The 17,706-nt window shown below is 35.1% G+C and overlaps 4 protein-coding genes across 7 annotated transcripts in view; 3 read left to right on the top strand and 1 right to left on the bottom strand.

The window, feature by feature from the left end:
* Positions 1-1,075: 1,075 nt before the first annotated feature.
* LOC105134157 (RING/U-box superfamily protein) lies at positions 1,076-3,716 on the top strand. Its single transcript, XM_011038457.1, has 7 exons — positions 1,076-1,289; positions 1,689-1,783; positions 1,930-2,009; positions 2,099-2,154; positions 2,275-2,387; positions 3,013-3,074; positions 3,156-3,716. Exons 1-7 carry the CDS (start codon positions 1,169-1,171, stop codon positions 3,442-3,444), a joined length of 816 nt encoding a protein of 271 aa, XP_011036759.1. The 5' UTR covers positions 1,076-1,168; the 3' UTR covers positions 3,445-3,716.
* Positions 3,717-5,912: 2,196 nt separating this feature from the next.
* Positions 5,913-9,727, bottom strand: LOC105134163 (disease resistance protein RPM1-like). 2 transcript variants are annotated; one of them, XM_011038470.1, is made up of 4 exons: positions 9,623-9,724; positions 9,463-9,534; positions 6,317-9,182; positions 5,913-6,176 (listed from the first exon to the last, which is right to left on the bottom strand). In XM_011038470.1, the coding sequence occupies exon 3, from the start codon at positions 9,128-9,130 to the stop codon at positions 6,335-6,337; it is 2,796 nt and encodes a 931-aa protein (XP_011036772.1). In that variant the 5' UTR covers positions 9,131-9,182; positions 9,463-9,534; positions 9,623-9,724; the 3' UTR covers positions 5,913-6,176; positions 6,317-6,334. The 2 variants fall into 2 exon arrangements, with proteins under 2 accessions (XP_011036772.1, XP_011036771.1); XM_011038469.1 differs by lacking the exon at positions 9,463-9,534 and having other exon boundaries at positions 9,623-9,727.
* An 18-nt stretch (positions 9,728-9,745) lies between these two features.
* LOC105134161 (cytochrome P450 734A1-like) overlaps positions 9,746-17,706 on the top strand; it is a 10,639-nt gene continuing 2,678 nt past the window's right edge. Inside the window, exon 1 of the mRNA XM_011038464.1 lies at positions 9,746-9,764. The gene's annotated coding sequence lies outside the window, so the exon portion shown is untranslated. The remainder of the gene's footprint in view (positions 9,765-17,706) is intronic.
* Positions 11,471-16,251, top strand: LOC105134162 (mevalonate kinase-like). 3 transcript variants are annotated; one of them, XM_011038467.1, is made up of 6 exons: positions 11,471-11,731; positions 13,429-13,672; positions 13,750-14,003; positions 14,322-14,735; positions 15,349-15,493; positions 15,966-16,251. In XM_011038467.1, exons 1-5 carry the CDS (start codon positions 11,599-11,601, stop codon positions 15,465-15,467), a joined length of 1,164 nt encoding a protein of 387 aa, XP_011036769.1. In that variant the 5' UTR covers positions 11,471-11,598; the 3' UTR covers positions 15,468-15,493; positions 15,966-16,251. The 3 variants fall into 3 exon arrangements, with proteins under 3 accessions (XP_011036769.1, XP_011036770.1, XP_011036768.1); XM_011038468.1 differs by lacking the exon at positions 15,966-16,251 and adding an exon at positions 15,810-15,938; XM_011038466.1 differs by lacking the exon at positions 15,966-16,251 and having other exon boundaries at positions 15,349-15,742.

A 17,706-nucleotide genomic window follows, 5' to 3' on the forward strand; every position in this document is an offset into this window, starting at 1 on the left:
AACAAATTGTGTCTTTCTTCTAAAATTGTGTCTTTGATATTGCAATTGTATACTAACTTATAATCTTCAACCCTGGCTTAGATAATTTTAGTTAGGTTGATGCAATTGTTCTAAGAGAGTATTGATATCTCATAGAATGCACCTTCTTGCATATTATACATGTATGTCTTCTTCTGGAGGTCCCACTTGGGATGTGCCAAGAGGAAGAAAAGATGGAAGAATTTCGAAGGGCAGTGAAACCATGCAATGACCAGCTCCCACCTTTAACATTTCCCTATTACAGCAAAGCTTCTTCCAAAGAGGTTTTTCTCTTTGAAAGATCTAAGTAGCTCCTTCATGTAACGTATTCAATGGCTCATCATGAAAACGTTGATCCATTACAAAATCATGCATCCGATCAAGATACACACACACACACACGTGTGTGTGTGTGTGTAGGGGATCACACTCTTGGATTCTGTCATTGTTCCCGCAAGGATCCTCTCGTTGTTCATCATTCTAGAACTGAATCCACAGCTTCAGTACCACTCTTGACGTGGATCCAACATTGAACCCAATTTTCGGAACCAGTCTAAGGAGTGTCTATCTTGCACATAATAAGGTAAAAAAATGCAGGTGCTACAATGGACTCTTCAAAGGCCACATTTAACAATGCTTGCTATAAGTTGGTACTCCAAGGAAATAGTCTTATCTGATCTGCAAAAAAGTGAAAGAGACAATGAGGGATAGAAAAAAAGAGAAGGAAAGAAACAATGGGAAGGGGGGTTTCGTAATATGGACTCTATTCTCTCTCTTTTTTTCATTTGATCCTTCTACTCAAAATGTTCTTAATGTGGCCCGTTCATCCAACTTCCATCGGATTTATCTTTATTATTGATTGATACTTGGCTTGGAATTTGATAGAAATTTTCTATTTTTCCCCATATGTTGTGAAGAATTAACGGTAAACTGAAATAAAGTTAAACAGAGGGACATCATTAAGAAATTTTCTAAAGGAAAGGGACCAATTGAATTAAATAAAGAGTCTAAGCACCACATCAGGAAACTTTCAAGATTTACAGGAACCAACTGAAAAAATAAGATTCATATTTGCTTAAGTTAAATTCAGCCATTGAAGCATGAATTAGGACACAAAAACCCAACAAATCCATTAAGTTGAATTGAAAAAATGGACCAGCAGGACTCTAGCAGCAACAAAGAGAATCAATCTTGCTCTTCAAGTGACTCAAATCCATGCCCCATATGCCTTGCTCCTTTCCTTCAAGAATCCTATCTTGACACTTGCTTCCGTACATTCTTCTCTCAAGCTCAGTTTGTTCTCTCATTTTTTAGTACTTTTATGTTATCTGTTATGACTGATCTCACCTTTTTTTAAGAATTTTCTTGTTGGGTATCCACTTTCTTGATTACCCTTTAATTTATACTAATGTTTTCTTCAAGTGGTTAGTGATTGAGTAATTAAAGTTGAAAACTTTATGATTGTGTTGTGTGTTATGCATAATACTGAAACTGGGTTTATAGGATTGTTTGAGAAATTTGACTACAATTTTGTCCGTGCTTGGTTTGAGGTTGCAAGTTGCTACTTTATGGCAATCAATGTATCTGTGCTTGTGTGTATGCGGGTGGTGATTAAAAGGTTGTGGACCATGATGTTTGGTCATTTGTTGCTATTGATTCTTGTATTGCAGATAAATTTTGTTACAAATGCATTTTACAATGGACTAAAGTAGTTTCTCGCAAGGAATCTCGGCGGCCTTCTTCTGTTAAATGTCCTTTATGCAAGGTTTGTGTGTCTGAGATGAATTTTCCAGTAATGTTTTATGCATTTTAATCTCACGCAACAATGCCATTTGTTTGCTTTGTTATTTATGGACATTGCTATCTCTGTGATTGTGTTGACAGTGATGATTTGGTTTGACACATTTGCAGACGGATAATTTTTCGTTAATTTATGGATATGATGGAAATTCATTCCAACGACATTATGTAAATCAGGGTTTTGAGGACAGGTACCTATGTCTGTTATTTCATCTTCCGTCCTCTTTTGTGTTATTTTTTGGTGCTGTTCTTTATGTTACTCTTTTTTTAATTTTTTCAGTTCATTCTTTTCAAAAGCACACAAGTACAGATTACAGTGCTATTATACTGAACCAGGTCGTTTACTGATTCTCTCTCCTTTTTTTGACATATTGTTTTAATTTGTGTTTACTTTGATGCTTCCTGACAAACAACTGCTTCCTATTTAAATTTTTCAATCATTATGTGTTCAATCAGGTATCCTGAATGACACAATTAATGTATCACGATATTGGAAGTTGCGCAAGTATCTTCAACCAAATCGGTGGCTGCAAAGTTGGCTGAGAAGAGAAGTTCAAGCTCTGCTGCAGGTCTGTCTATTACCTGTTTGCTTTTGATTTGTATTCTTTGCACTTTTACTTATTACATGCTTGGATGTTTCTCTGAAATTCAATTCTCTAGCTTACTATGCATTTTTAAACCTACTTCAAGAACGAGAACAAGACAAATATATTTTGTAGAGTACTAGTGCTTGTAAATTTGTAGCTTCTTAGGAAAATGATTGCTTCTCAGCTCCCTCCGAGGTTCATATTATTGGCTTTAGTAAATGGCATCATAACTACATGTGTGCAATTAGTGGAGATACTTTCTTGGATGTACATCCGTTGACATATTTTGTACATTCTTAATTGTAGTCATATGACTGCGCAACACTTTCCTGTGAAATCTGGTAGTTGCTAACATTGTTAATTTAAAATTTTGGTTGTTGTCAGTAATTGTTTGGTGTGTAGAAAGATGCCTAAAGGAAAAGGGCAAAAAAAGAAGAAAAAGACAAAGGAGAACCTCCATGTGTCTAAGCTACCCCATTTACAGATGATGGCCTCTGTTTTATGAACTTGGAATATTATTAATTGTTAGTACAACCCTTTTTAGAGTCCTATGTGGTTTGTTGATAATCATGACTGACTCTTTTCTTCTATTGTTTTGTGTACATAGGAAGAGGATATTGAAGTCATTCTATATCATATTCTTGGTACGGTCAATTCATTTTTTAGCAGGTAATTTTTATTCCACTAGGTCCTTGTATCTATTGCACGCAATTAGCTAGATCACTTAATCTAACTCTTGGTTTTTGGTAGAAATGAACACATGCGTCAAACAAAAACACCTGAAATGAAACAAGAAGAGTTCAAGGCTGTAGTATCTAATGCAGCGAGGCCTTTTCTAACAGCAAAAACAGATCGATTCGTGATAGAGTTGGAAATGTTTCTTGCTTCAGGTTTGAACATTGAAGCCTATGATGAATTCTACCTGCAGCAAATGGGTTGGAACACTCCAAAAACCACTGAGGCTGCAGGAGAATCTATTGAACACAACCCTGTAGTTCCATACTTGTATATCTTTGATGCTGACTCTGAAAACGATTGAGAGATTCGTTCTAGAAATGACTGCTCTTCCAATAGCACAGATTTTTAGTAAATGTTGTGACATGGATTTGCGTAAATGTTTAAGGTTTCCAGATGTACAAAACAAGAAGCTAGTTCTTTAATGCATCAATCATGTAAATGACTGAAAAATTAACATTTTTTTGTCTTTGATTTTGCATTAAGATCCAAGAGTGAGGCTTGTTGGGGACTAGTGACATGAATCTGTATCAGTAATGTCTGTTTACTTGTCCAAACAGAGGTTTTATTTTTATTGTTTTTCGTTGTGAGAGTATTTTCATTAGGTTTGTTGAGACGAGGGGAAAGAAACTTTCCAAATTGATTCTCATTTTTACTTCCAAAATGTTCGAAACAAAATAGAAAGGGAAATAGTCTCCTGTTCCCTACTGTTATCTGTCTGTTCTGGTTCTCGCAGTTGACAAAACATTTGCTTGAAAGTCGAAACTACTACTGGTGTTCATGGAACGCATGCGACGATCATGCATACTAGCAGTTAATGCACTGGGAGAGAGAGCAAACATGCATAATAGAAGATTAGAACCCGTTGTGGTTTAATGCATTGCTTCAATAAATTTCAGCAACACGCAGTTAAAAATTTAAAATCACAATTCAAACAAATTTGTCGTCAAAGCATTCCGAAAACATCTGGAAATTGCAGGGGAATTGAAGGGCACAGACCCTACTGCCATCTGAAGCTGGAAAGGTTATGAATGCTGTCCAAGACAAAATAGTAGAAGGTCTCTATGCAGACTTTGATGGATGAAACCATGCGCGTCGACAGTATGGATTTATGCACAGAACTGCTGCAATTACCAACACCACAATTGTGTAAGATGCTCCGAAGCTAAAATGGAAGATGTCCATGTCTATGTGACCATCTGCCCTTTCGCCATTTGAATCATTTGGCGCAGGTGTGGATGGTGATTCAGTTTCACTGCATATTGTTTTGGTTTCAGATTTGATATTTTTTTCTTTTGATTTCTTTTTAAATGTTTGATTTTAAAATTTTCACTCTTGAATCAATCCGTTTCATTCCCCCTTTATTTTTTTATTTTTATTTTGAGTTTGATTATCATTCTTTTATATTACTGTTTTTTTGGGGGTTTTCTGTCAAATATAATTTATTTTTTAATATTGAATTAATTAAAAATTAAAAGTAACAATTTTTTTTTTTGATTAGGTTATACTAGGCTTATAAGAAAGGTAACAAGTTTGATAAATTAACTCTGATAATAATAGTTTTTTGTTTAATTTTATCTTTAAATATTCTATATTCTATCTTTTTTTCCTATTTCTTGAAAACTTATCACAGCGTCATGCATGGATTGCATGTCGACAAACACTTCTTGCTTTTTTGAAACAAACTTGCAGTCTCTTGACGCTCAGATTTTTTTTTTCCGGCCAGTAGCATAGGGTGTGGGTCACGTGACTAGTTAGAACTAAAATTACATGATAAATCACTCACCAAGCGAGAAACTCTATGTTGCTCAAGTTATAATCATCAGTGCGTGCAATATAGGAGAGACATAGATATACAGAGTTGAGAGAAATAAGAGAGAGAATTAAAAACATAATTTTTGAAGAGGAGAAAGATACGAGCTCGGATATATCTCGTCTATGCTGTAAACATTGATAATTACAGCCTGACTATCATAATAATTTCTTGGAATGGATTTGATCAATCAAACTGAATGATAACCAAGGTGTTATTTGATCAATCAACCAGAACGAGGCTGTTTCTAAACAATTACTGATTTCTGAATTTCATTATTATCTGAAGCATAGGTATGAATTGAAGGTAAACCATGGTGAGTGGGTCACTACAATCAAACCTGATTTGAGGTCTAGGAACATCAGAAATGGCATATGAAGCTGTTAGAACTGCAGAGGTGTAAACATTGATGCTTGCCACTCTGTAAAGACTGAATTACTTGCTGCCCTCACAACTCTCTTCGAGGTATCTCAATCAAGAGATTACCAATCATGGATTATTTTGCTAAGGAGGAAATCTTATGCCTGGAAATCTTCTGTAGTGTACATTTTATTAGGCCACAAATTATGCTTCTGTTCAGTTAGGAGTTCTGATGTGTTCCCTCCTTGTACTTGCAGGATTTAGGTATCCAAGCTATCCCTAATGTTCAAAGCTACAAAAAGATTTAATAACACAGGAAATCTTTCATATCAAAGCTTTGAGCTAGTTGTACATTGCTGGATTATCAGGATTCTGCCAGGCTCTCACTGTCACTATCAAGAATGACACACTTGATGTTCGTGTTCCTAGGGGAGTTTCTTCTGTAGGTTTTGCTTCGAACATAATGAGGAGTTTCCTTCGGTGATCTGCCTTTGTAACAGATAGGGTGGAAACTCTTGTCGAAACTAAAGCGATCCTACGTTTTCCTTCATTATGATTGCTTAATTTTAGCTGAGCTACCATACCAGCACAAAAGTGTAGGGAAAAACCGAGAAGCCAGCAGCAGTAAAGGCTTGGCTTCAGCTATGGTAATAACACATGCAAATCCAGATATTTCTTAACTTCTGCATGCCACAGATATCAACACTCGAAACAAATTAACAAGCTCAAAACAGGTTTTACTAAATAGGTGTGTCTCCCCAGAAACATTAAACAAACGCATCTACCACGTTCATATCTTCTCACCAACTTTCATAGCAGGGCTGACTTCGCATTTCTCTGAGGTTGATTGATTGTCTGAAGTCCTGAAAAATGTACAGATCCCAGGCAACAACATACATGTAGAAATAGCAAACGTTATTCTAAGATCATCGATCAACTTGGCATTTGCCAAAACAAGTTGGTACCTTTTTAAAGAAGTAAGATCTAGAGGGATGCAGCATACCTGTAACCTCCAAAAATATTAGGTCATTTTGATTCCTACTCGTCTGAAATATCGCTCCACCCATGCTTCATACGATCCTTCGTCAGTGGGATCATAAGTACCATCATATCGGACAATCGGTACATGGCTCACTTTCTCTGATTCTTGCTGTGACAATTTTTGAGTGAACTCATTTGTCATCCCTGTGAAAGATAAATCTTTGAGATATCTCAAGTACTTAAATCCAGAAGGCACTTCCTTCAGTTTTGGGCAAGGTCCCATCTGTAGCTTTTCAAGAAGTGGCAATGCTCCTTCGTCTATTGACATTTCCTTCAAATTGCTCAAGCCTACAAGATACAGAGACTTGAGTTCCTGAAACCCTCCTCCTTCAAAATGCATCTTCTCTCCATTGTATGCACATACGAGTCCAAGACGATTTAGATTGGGCAGAGCTTGAAGGACGTCAAAGGAATCATCCTTCAAGTTTGTGAAACTCAATCTCAGTTCAGCGAGATTGTGTATTTTGGAAATCCAATTTGGTAACCTTTCTAATTGGCCCTCAAGCCAGATACTACGCAGCTCAAGAGGAGGAGAAGACATCGATTGCAATTCAAGAACTTCATTCGTGGGATTTATTGAACAAACAAGTAGCAACCGCAGGTGAGTCATCTTCTCCAATGCAGTGCATAGATACCTCCCATGTTCCCTTTTCAAATTTCTGATACCCAATGTCTTCAATTCTGTTGACACTTGCAGGCCATCATTGATCAAGCTCACATTGTCATCCACATTAATTTTAGACAATGTTTGTAAGAACTCCAAATGCTTAATGCTGCCTTTTATCTTCAATGCCCGAGTCTTTTTATCTTCAGCCAAAAGATGTCGCAATTTAGGGAAATTACTGATCTTAACTGGCAGCTCTTCCACGAAAGAATATCTCAAATCTAAAGATTCCAGGTTATGCAGCTTTCTTATTGATTTTGGAAGTTTTGCTAATTTGGTATTTCTCAAGTTTAAATACCTTAGATGTAGCAAATTTCCAAGTTCTTTGGGAAGGTGATCTATAGGACAGTTCTCAAAATCTAATGTAGTCAAAAGCTTGAATTTTGCAAGTATCACTGAAATTGTGGCCTTCTGCAGCTTTACTTCGTCAAAGACCATAATAGAGCGAGTTTGAGACTTGGTGCTACTCTTTGGAGTGTTGCTTCCTCTGTTGCTTATGGAGAGATGTCGTGCTATGCCTTGAAAAGTTGAGCAACTGCTGGAAACATGGCAGAAACTCAGTTCCTCTGACTTGGAAAGAATGACATCACGGACCATATCATGAACATGACATGTTAAGGGAACTCCGTGAAAAACTTCATCCACTTGAACCAAACTTCGACGAACGAGTTCAATGAAGTATTCTTCTCCAACGTCCTCTAGTGTCATGCCTGGTTTTTCTTCTACAAAACCCTCAGCCACCCATAATCGAATTATTCTTCCATGCACAATGGAAAAATCTTCAGGAAACATGCCAAGATATAAGAAACAAGATTTGAGGTGGTAAGGCAAATCACCATAGCTGAGAGATAGAATGTTAGTGACACTATCAATGTATGGATCACTCACTATTGCAGAACCACCAAGGCCACTGAGGACTTTTTTCCATTCTAGAATGCTCTTTTCTTTGGTTGCTAGAAGTCCACTAACAGCCACAATTGCCAGAGGCAATCCTCCACATCTTCTAACAATGTCCTGTGACAATTCCTCCAGATCTTTTGGACATTGCCCTTTAAACTCAGACCTGAATGCTTTATTGCAGAAGAGTTCCCACGCCTCCTTTTGAGGTAAAGGTTCTATATGATAGACATGGACCAATGAAGATCCTCTGCTAAAATTAGCAACATCCTCATTTCTTGTTGTGACCAATATTCTACTGCCATTACCATGATCTAACAACGCATGCTCCATGTTTCCCCAAAAACCAATTTCCCATACATCATCAAATACAACCAGGAATCGTTCTTGTCCTAAATATTCTCTAATCTCCTTGATCAACTCCTCCTCCTCCATTGCAACAATTCTATCAGGAAAAGACCCATTTTTCACTTCATAGAATCTCTTCAGAATGCTCCGTAGTAGCTCCCTCTTATCATATGATTGAGACACAGTGATCCAAGCATAGTATTGGAAGTGCTCTTTCACCCTGTGGTTGTCAAATACTTTCCTGGCCATTGTGGTTTTTCCCACACCTCCCATTCCAACCACCGCGATCACTGTCCTTTGAGAAACTCCACTTAATAAGTAGCTTATCAATTCATCTCTTGGAGATTCAATCCCAACAAGCTCAGCTTCTTCAATGAAAAGAGAACTCAGTCGAGGGTGATCCATTAACCCTCTTCCCGCATTGCTGCTGCTGCTTGATGCTCCCTGATTTGAAGAAATGAAGTGGAATGTTTGACTTCTATTCTTGATATCTAGAAGTGATGATTTGATGTCTTTAATCTCTGATGCTATCTCATGACGCGAACTGAATGTCTTAATCAAAGAAGCAATACGACGTAGGAGTCCATGTCGATGATCAGGATGTCTTGCCACATGCAACATGTAATCATCGATGACATCTTCAATGTGATGAGCTTCTTCTCTTATTTGGTTTACCAGTACTTTCACACCCTCACCGATGCCTTCTTTCTCAGCCTTTGAATCTGCATCTTTCAGGAAAGCACGAATGACTTCCAATTCATCTTTGACACCAACCAGTTCATCATGGACGCCTCTCAATAGTTTCACTTCTTGTATTAGCAACGGAAGCAATTTATCAACAACAAGGCTCACCGCCGACTCTGCCATTTTCTCTACCCTGTCTTCTCACCTCACCATTCCATCTTTTCCTGATTCCATCCTGTGACCATACATGGATTCTGAAGTCAGTCTTCTTAAACCATTTAGTTTGAACTACATATTTTGCACGCATAAAGCACCACTGAAAACTTTGATTTGGCTACAATCTTTAAGCTCTCAACTACAACCTCATGTGGTACACAAACGGGCACCAGGGATTAAATAAATTCGAAAGTGATTTATGCTGATTTACAAATGGAAATTGAAAAGACTATATAGGAAAGCACATATAAGAATATCAAGCTAAAATAGATGGTTTAATCAATCAATAGACGTCCTTCTTCTTCTTTTTTATTCAAAAAGAGAAATGTAGCCTCTACTACTGAAACTCTGTAGGACTTTATTCAGAGTATCTGTAAAATAGTATTTATTTATGACATTTCATAAGCTTGAAGCGTTAAAAAGAAGAGAAAAAACTCATTATTTCTTGAAAAGAAATACCTTGCTTGTTCTATAGAAGAGATAAATTCTCGATAAAAATTATTGATTTGCTTCCTGGACGTATTGCTGTTAGCCTCTCTATCTTGATGTTTGGTTCCTCCCTCCCTCCCTCCCTCCCTCTCTCCCTCTCTCTCTCTCTCTCTGTCTCTCTGCCCCTCTCTCTCCAAGACTAAAGCTCAAATCACATGAAAATAAATAATGAGAGTCTTGGACAGAAGAGAGGGAAACTCTTATTAAAATGTGGTTAGGAAATTAACAAGAACCTACTCCCCTGTATAATATATGTCAGAGAATCATTTTATAAATTATAATTTTAAAATACTGTTAAAGAAATTAAAATAACAAGAATTTGCAATTGCATCCATCTAACTAATTTAAAAAATCATAGGTGTAATACATGTCAAATGACAAAATCGAAACGTTTTAAGACTACAGAGAGTAATATTGAGAAATCTTAATGTCAAGGACTAGAATGTAGTTTACCCACGAAAACATACAAAGGTGACGACTTTTTTAATGTAAATTCTAGACCTTGTCCAAAACACAACGGCATCATTAGGGCAGCTTTAACAAGTCCCATTGAAAAAAAAAAAAAAAAAGGAAAAAAACCTTAGGAAGACACCATAATATGACCAAATCTCTATGATGATTGATCAGATGGAATTCAACATAATCGGCATATTCTATAAAGTCGGTTTCACCCCATGTCATTTCAAATTAATAATTTTTTTAGTACCATGTCATTTCAAATTAATAATTTTTTTCTTATGGTATTTTTCAACATAATCGGCATATTTTATAAAGTCTGTTTCAACCCATGACATTTTAAATTAATAATTTTTTTAGCATTTATTGTGATTTTGGTATATGAATATTAAAAATAAAAAATATTTTAATATAAAAAAATAATTTTTACAAATGACATGCAACGTATACTAAATACATTAATATAAAAAAAATTGTGTTTAAACAATAAAGGGAACTTTGGAACAATTTTCATATACCAAGACCGATCTAGTCACAAAGTGGTAGGGTTTTTTATTTATTTATTTATTTTATTTTCTAATGTTTAGAGCGGTGAATTTATAAGAAAATTTTAAGCCTTTGTTAACATTAAAACTTTGAGTGATAACATGCAGAATAAACTCAATTATCAATAAGTTTAAGCCTTTAACAAAATGATTGGTTAATTTATATTCATATAGAGAAAAAAAATGGTTTACATAGACAAAAATAATCTAATTAATTAGAGGAGTGAATTAATTGGTCCAATAAATTAGGTCAATGTACGAGATTTTTCAAAAAAATAAAATTCTTCAATGAATTTTGGTAGGAGAAGTCAATTCATCAACAACTTACAAAAATCCAACCTCTTTAAGAACTAAACAAACTTGAAATTTCACTTTTTTTTTTTTATGTTGGAGATTTTCATACTGATTTCATATGCTTTATCTTATTTGAAAAACAGGGCAGGAACCCTTGTCAAATACTACAAATGCAATAAGTATAAAATCCCCTAAAGGGGTTATAAAAGATAATGGAATCCTGACTATGACTGAATCTATATAATTTTTAAAATCATAATAATTAATACAATAAAAATCATATTTAAGCAAAAAATAGTGCTCTAAAAGGACTATTTTTCAATCAATAATTATTTTGTGCATTTTATAAACATAGGAACTCACATTATTTTATTTATGAAATCATTGGTAAGAAAAAGTTGAATTAGTGGAAAGATTAAGCAAAAATAAATAAATAAATTAGGCTAAAATAAATAAATTAGTGATTATTTAATAAAACTATAGAAGTGGGACACAACAGAAACAAGAATTATCGTCTCATTTGTTTGGTTTTGTCTTAGCAGCCACACTAATGGATCTTTATGAATCTCCCCATCTTATTTTACTCTTACAGTACCAATAACAATCAGCCAATGGTGTCTTTGGTAGTCCGAGATTCTTGAAGAAACCAAGATGGAAGTGAAAGCAAGAGCTCCAGGAAAAATAATTCTTTCAGGTGAACATGCAGTTGTTCATGGATCCACTGCTGTTGCTGCATCCATTGATCTATACACCTATGTTTCCATTCAAGTTCTCCCTTCCACTGGTAAAAGAACTCTGCTTTAACACATTTACTTTAATTATTAGTCACCATGGTTTATCTATTTATTTATTTATTTATTGATTGAAAGATGTAGACTTGATGTTGTCTTGAGCTGAATATGCATAAAGGTAGATTTTTTGGATATGTTTTTGTATTGGGATTTTTGAATTGTTGGTCGAGAGATACCCTTTGAGATTATGTGAAGATGTGTATTGTGACTTTGAATATTTGGCTTTTCATTGGTGTTAATTGGGATTGATTTTGTATTGGGATTGTTTGAAATATTGATTTGAAGATTCCCTTTGGAAGTTTATACTTTAAGCGGAGAACTTGAGATTGATTGAAGGTGTATCTGCAAGATTCTAATTTCTTTGGTCTTTCTGGGATTGTTTGCCTATTGCGATTGTATTGCAATACTGATTGGAAGCTATCCTTATGGATTTTGTTTTATTTTTCTTTTATCTTGTGCCAGGATCTTTTGACATTTCAATGAAGTTGTATGCTGTTTTCTGCTAGATTATGATTCGAATGTGTGTGGATTTGAATGGCTACCTATTTTGCACCTAAAATTTATAGTGCTTAGGCTTCTGAGGTTGAGGTCATTTGAGTTTTGCTTCAAACAGTGCGTGAAAGAAAATCTGTTGAGATCTGCTGGTTTGTCTACATATATGATCGAATGAGATCCATTAAGAGTTTTGTTTCTGCAATGAGTGATTCATGAAATGACAACTTCCCTGTTATATTCATCTGTGATTCAAGTCACGTGTCTGTTCCCAACTATTCTAAATGGAGTTTTCCTCTGGTGTTTTCTTTATGGTTATTGTTTCAATGTAAGAGTATCATGACTTAAAAATTGTTTCTTTCTTTCTGTTTTTTTAATAAGTCAGTTGAGTTTCTTGGACACGAAGATGATTTGCTGCCATTGTAATGATCTGTCAATGGCAAACAATGCTTTTAAAACTATTTCTCCCAAACCCCCCCCCCCCCCCCCCCCCCCCCCCCCCCCCACAAACTTCACACCCTAAAGCTCTTAGAATCCATCAAGATAAAGCAGCCATTGCAAATCAGAATGACTACTTGAACTACAAAGCGCAATACAATTTAGTTGCTATGTGGTTTGTGATTAATTTGGCATGCTTTAAACTGAATACTTAGAGTTTGTTTTTCAATATGAGGAACTGGTGACATTTTGTAATATTGAACCTACTACTAATAGATATACTACTGGTTGTGTATTTGGAGAATTCTTTTTTTAATTTGTACACTACTAACTAAGGTTTTATATTTTTTACCTCACTCTTTGACAAATGCCAAAAATCAATCAGGGTTAAATATTAAACATGAAAACTGTATGCATTTGAACTAGGAACGATCAAGCTTGGTTTTTGCGAGGATGCTAATGACTGTTATGAAGAACTAAGGTTTCCTAAAATGCCATTACCAGAAAACATTGTCTCATAATCAGATGGTGATCTATCAGATCTGCATTTTGCATGTTACTAAGGATATGATATGTGCAATTCCGTGAGATTTCTTATCTGCTCATGAATGAACATGAAAACTTAGATTGGTCACTTTTATTATTGTTGGATTTCACCTATTGACGTACATGTTTTCTTATTTTTGTTTCCACCCTTCTTTGATGCTGTGATGTTGCGACTTCTATCAAATTTGTTTTCATTTATTTGCTTATCCCACAGAGAATGATGATAGACTGACACTCCAGCTCAAGGATATGGCTTTAGCATTTTCTTGGCCAATTGGAAGAATCAAAGAATCACTATCTAGCTTAGGAGGCCCTTTCCCTTCAACCCCCACGTCCTGCTCAACAGCATCAATGAAATTAATTTTAGCTTTGGTTGAAGAACAAAATATTCCGGAGGCAAAAATTTCTCTTGCTTCTGGAGTGACAGCTTTTTTGTGGCTATACACGTCTATCCTAGGGTATGATGTAATGCCTTTAACATTGACTCTTTTCTTATGCTATTTCAATTTCTAAGATGGTTCCTTCCTTGCATCAGATTCAAACCTGCCACTGTAGTCATCACTTCTGAACTTCCACTCGGTTCTGGCCTGGGTTCATCTGCTGCCCTTTGTGTTGCATTCTCAGCAGCTCTTCTTGCTTGCTCAGACTCTGTAAACGTGGACATGAAACAACAAGGGTGGTTAATTGTTGGGGAGTCTGAGCTTGAATTATTGAACAAATGGGCTTTTGAAGGTGAAAAGATAATTCATGGAAAGCCATCTGGGATTGACAACACTGTTAGCACATATGGTAGGTAAAAGTACATGCACTGTTGCTAAATTCATCTTCTTGCACTAGATTTTTTATATTTGCATACTGCTGGGTCTTCTGCATTGTAGTGACTATTGACGAGGTTTTGCAGTTAAGTGTTTCTTGGATAAGATACGGTGTTCTTCCTGTAAAATTGTAACATTAAGAATATCAAAAATTGTTGATGAATTCATGCTGGCATTTCTCAATTTTTTTTAAGTATTCACTTTTCTGGCTTGCAGAGGAGGTATGTTGACCTGTAGGATCCCTGTCTCTCTCTGCAGTTTTTATCTTCTGACCTTTACTCCCATGAACCAGGCAATATGATCAAGTTCAGGTCAGGTAATTTAACACGTATCAAGTCCAGCATGCCCTTGAAAATGCTCATTACTAACACAAAAGTTGGGAGGAACACAAAAGCATTGGTTGCTGGAGTTTCAGAAAGAACCTTAAGACACCCTGATGCCATGAATTCTGTTTTTAATGCCGTTGATTCTATCAGTAAGGAATTGGCTAATGTCATCCAGACACCTGCTCCAGATGATCTGTCCCTGACTGCGAAGGAAGAGAAGTTGGAAGAGTTAATGGAAATGAATCAAGGTTTGCTTCAATGCATGGGGGTAAGCCATGCTTCTATAGAAACTGTTCTTCGAACAACATTGAAATACAAGTTAGCTTCTAAGTTGACTGGAGCTGGAGGTGGTGGCTGTGTGCTGACATTGTTGCCGACCTGTATCCTTTGTGATTACTTTTTTAACATTTATGTTACTCATTTGTAGGTCTCCAATTCTTTTTTTACCAGTTTATGTGTGTATTCTTATATGATGAATCCCTTGACCATGTAGTTATGATACATTGCATAAATTATCTTGCCTCCAAAAAATGCATCTATACTGTTCATAAACAAACATCTATAATTTATGCTGTTGAAGTGGGCAAATGCTTAAATTTGGGGGGGGGGGGGGGGGGCGTGTTTTCCATTGCCATAGTTTAAGTTGGATTGCAATGATTTGATTTTAATAATAGGTGTCATTGGTGCTTCTATGCCATTAGAGTATCTTTACCTGCCTGTTTTTATCTAAAAACTTTATATCATTTTTATAGCCTTATCCTTGGTTTGTGATCAAAGATATGAATATGTTATGTTAAATGATCTAAGTAGTGCAAGTTTGTGAGTTTTATTGTCATGAAGAGAGATAACCCACCAACAAAGCCACACACCCACGCACGGTATCACATCCTGGAAACTGTCTCCGAGGAATCAAAACAGCATAGTCATTTCGTGACTGACATGTTATAGTCTCATTTCATACTTGTTAGATGCTCCCTTGACTATATGATACAGTACTGTCAGGAACAATTGTAGATAAAGTAATAGCTGAGCTGGAGTCTTGCGGATTCCAATGTTTGATTGCTGGAATTGGCGGGAATGGTGCTGAGATTTGCTTTGGTGCTTCAACCTGATTATAAGAAGTGCTAATAAACCAAGAGTAAGATCTGATCTCTAATGTTAATTTCCAAAATAAAAACTTGAAAATGGATGTTTTGGTATTCAATATCATCATCCATGTTCACTGTACATTAGGCTGTTGCTGTATTCTTTCTCCTTTTTGGATTTAGTTTAAACTTCTTTGATGTTTTGGGATCATTCATCTTCTTTCCTGCGAATGTTTGTGGCAGATAAAGAAACTTCCAAAAACTTTGGTTTCTTTGTTGATGCTTACTTTTTCGTTTTCTTTTTTCCATGCATAAGCTATTACTGTAAGCCCCATCATCAGTAAGTGAACTTGTTCGTTCTTAATAAAGGTACACAAAATGATAGTATCCAATCTTTCACACATGGATATTACATGATATCTGCATGCCTCACTGGGCATTATGGAAAATATCACCGAACATGTAAACTTGATTTATGATGAGAATGTTCACTTTCAACATTTTTCAGTTTATGTTTTTCATCAGCTTTCTGTCGGAATAGTACTTCCAAGAGCAATAGACCGTACTTGATGCCATACTAATGGATTTTGAATCCAGTAAACCGATACTTTTAGAAAACTCACATTGCAGGCTAGTGGTACCATGGCTAACACAGCATTCATGCAATGCCACCATAGAACTTTTGTGCTCCATATATCAAATCTGAGCTACCTTTAGCATCTGGCTTAACTGTATTATAATTATAAAAATCCCTGTAAAATGCTTGCGTGAATCCACTCAGCTAAATATTTTTGACATTTTGCTGGGAAAATTTTAGCACCTCTAATCTATATATGTTAACCTCTTTCAAAGCTACAGCAATTCATTGTCAGATAAACAAAGGTAAGAACAGTCCCGCTCTCACACTGTTTTAGAATCTTCCTCCCTAGAAATTGACTCGGATGCAGTTAAAATGTCCAATCCACTCTTTACCGCATATTTTTCTCAAGGCAAGACTGCATTGGTCAGTCAACTAAAAATAGGTGTTTTGTAATGTGGTGGAGGGTGTTTTTAAAAAATTGATTTGGCTTGAAAATATATAAAAATAATATTTTTGTGTTTTTTAATTAATATATTAAAATTATCAGAAAACATTAAAAAAATATTAATTTGATATTTTATCAAGTTATATATACTTTAAATGCAAAAAAAAGAAAAAGTTAGATAAAAATCCTCGAAACCCAAAAAAAAACATCATTATAGAGTTATGGACTTTTAAAGGATGGATGATAAGTTAGTGATGTCAGTCTTGCATTAGGGTTCTACTCGCTTGGATTAGTGTTAGAATCCAATGCTAATAAGTTATGCATGAGAACTCAAGGTTAATAGGTTTAATGTCAAGATTCATTTCGTATGAGTCTGGTTTTTAGATCTAATTCTTTTGGGTATTATATTATCTAGTAACAGATCCCAAGGTTTTTTTATCTGATTTTTTTAAATATTATTATTTATGTTATAAATATTATTATTTTTATTATAATTAATATTATTTATAAAATAATTAATAAATTTTCACAAAATATTAACAATATTGAAAAAAAATTAGATTTTATTTGAAGGTTAAAATTAAAAATTATTATTGTTATTATTATCATTAATAAATTTTTTAAAAGATACTATTATTACTATTGAAGAAAAAACAATTTAAAAAAAAAGATTAAAAATATAAAAATTTAAAAAAAAAAAGTAAAATAAAGATTAAAAATTTAAATAAAAAAGTAAGATATTATTATTTATATTATTGTTGGGTTTGGTATTACAATCAAACTTGTACTTATTGGATTTAGCATGCAATTAAAATTAGCATTTTTAATCTTATATTATTTTGATATTTTCTATGCCGACCACCTAGCTAGTTTAAACTAGTAAGGATTTATTAATGCATGCATGATATAAGCATTCCACTAATCCCATGGCCTCTCTTAAACAATATATTTTAAATAAGGATTAATTAATGCATGCATGATCTAAGCATTCCACTAATCCCATGGCCTCTGTTAAACAATATAGTTTTTGCTAGTTTCCGACCTTCCGCCCATAATCGACACGCCCATGTTTTCAAGTTTTTCATCGAAAGTCACCATAGAAACTGATCACCGATACCATACAAAAATAATATATTCTAATTTTCAGCTACGCAAATAAATAATAAGCAACCTCAACTAGCACTTCAATTCTGATCCTCTTGCTGCCTTTGATCTCTCTCTCTCTCTCCCCCCCCCCCTTC

The sequence above is a fragment of the Populus euphratica genome, unplaced genomic scaffold, assembly GCF_000495115.2.
Source record: "Populus euphratica unplaced genomic scaffold, PopEup_1.0 scaffold158.1, whole genome shotgun sequence".
NCBI classification, from domain to species: Eukaryota; Viridiplantae; Streptophyta; class Magnoliopsida; order Malpighiales; family Salicaceae; genus Populus; species Populus euphratica.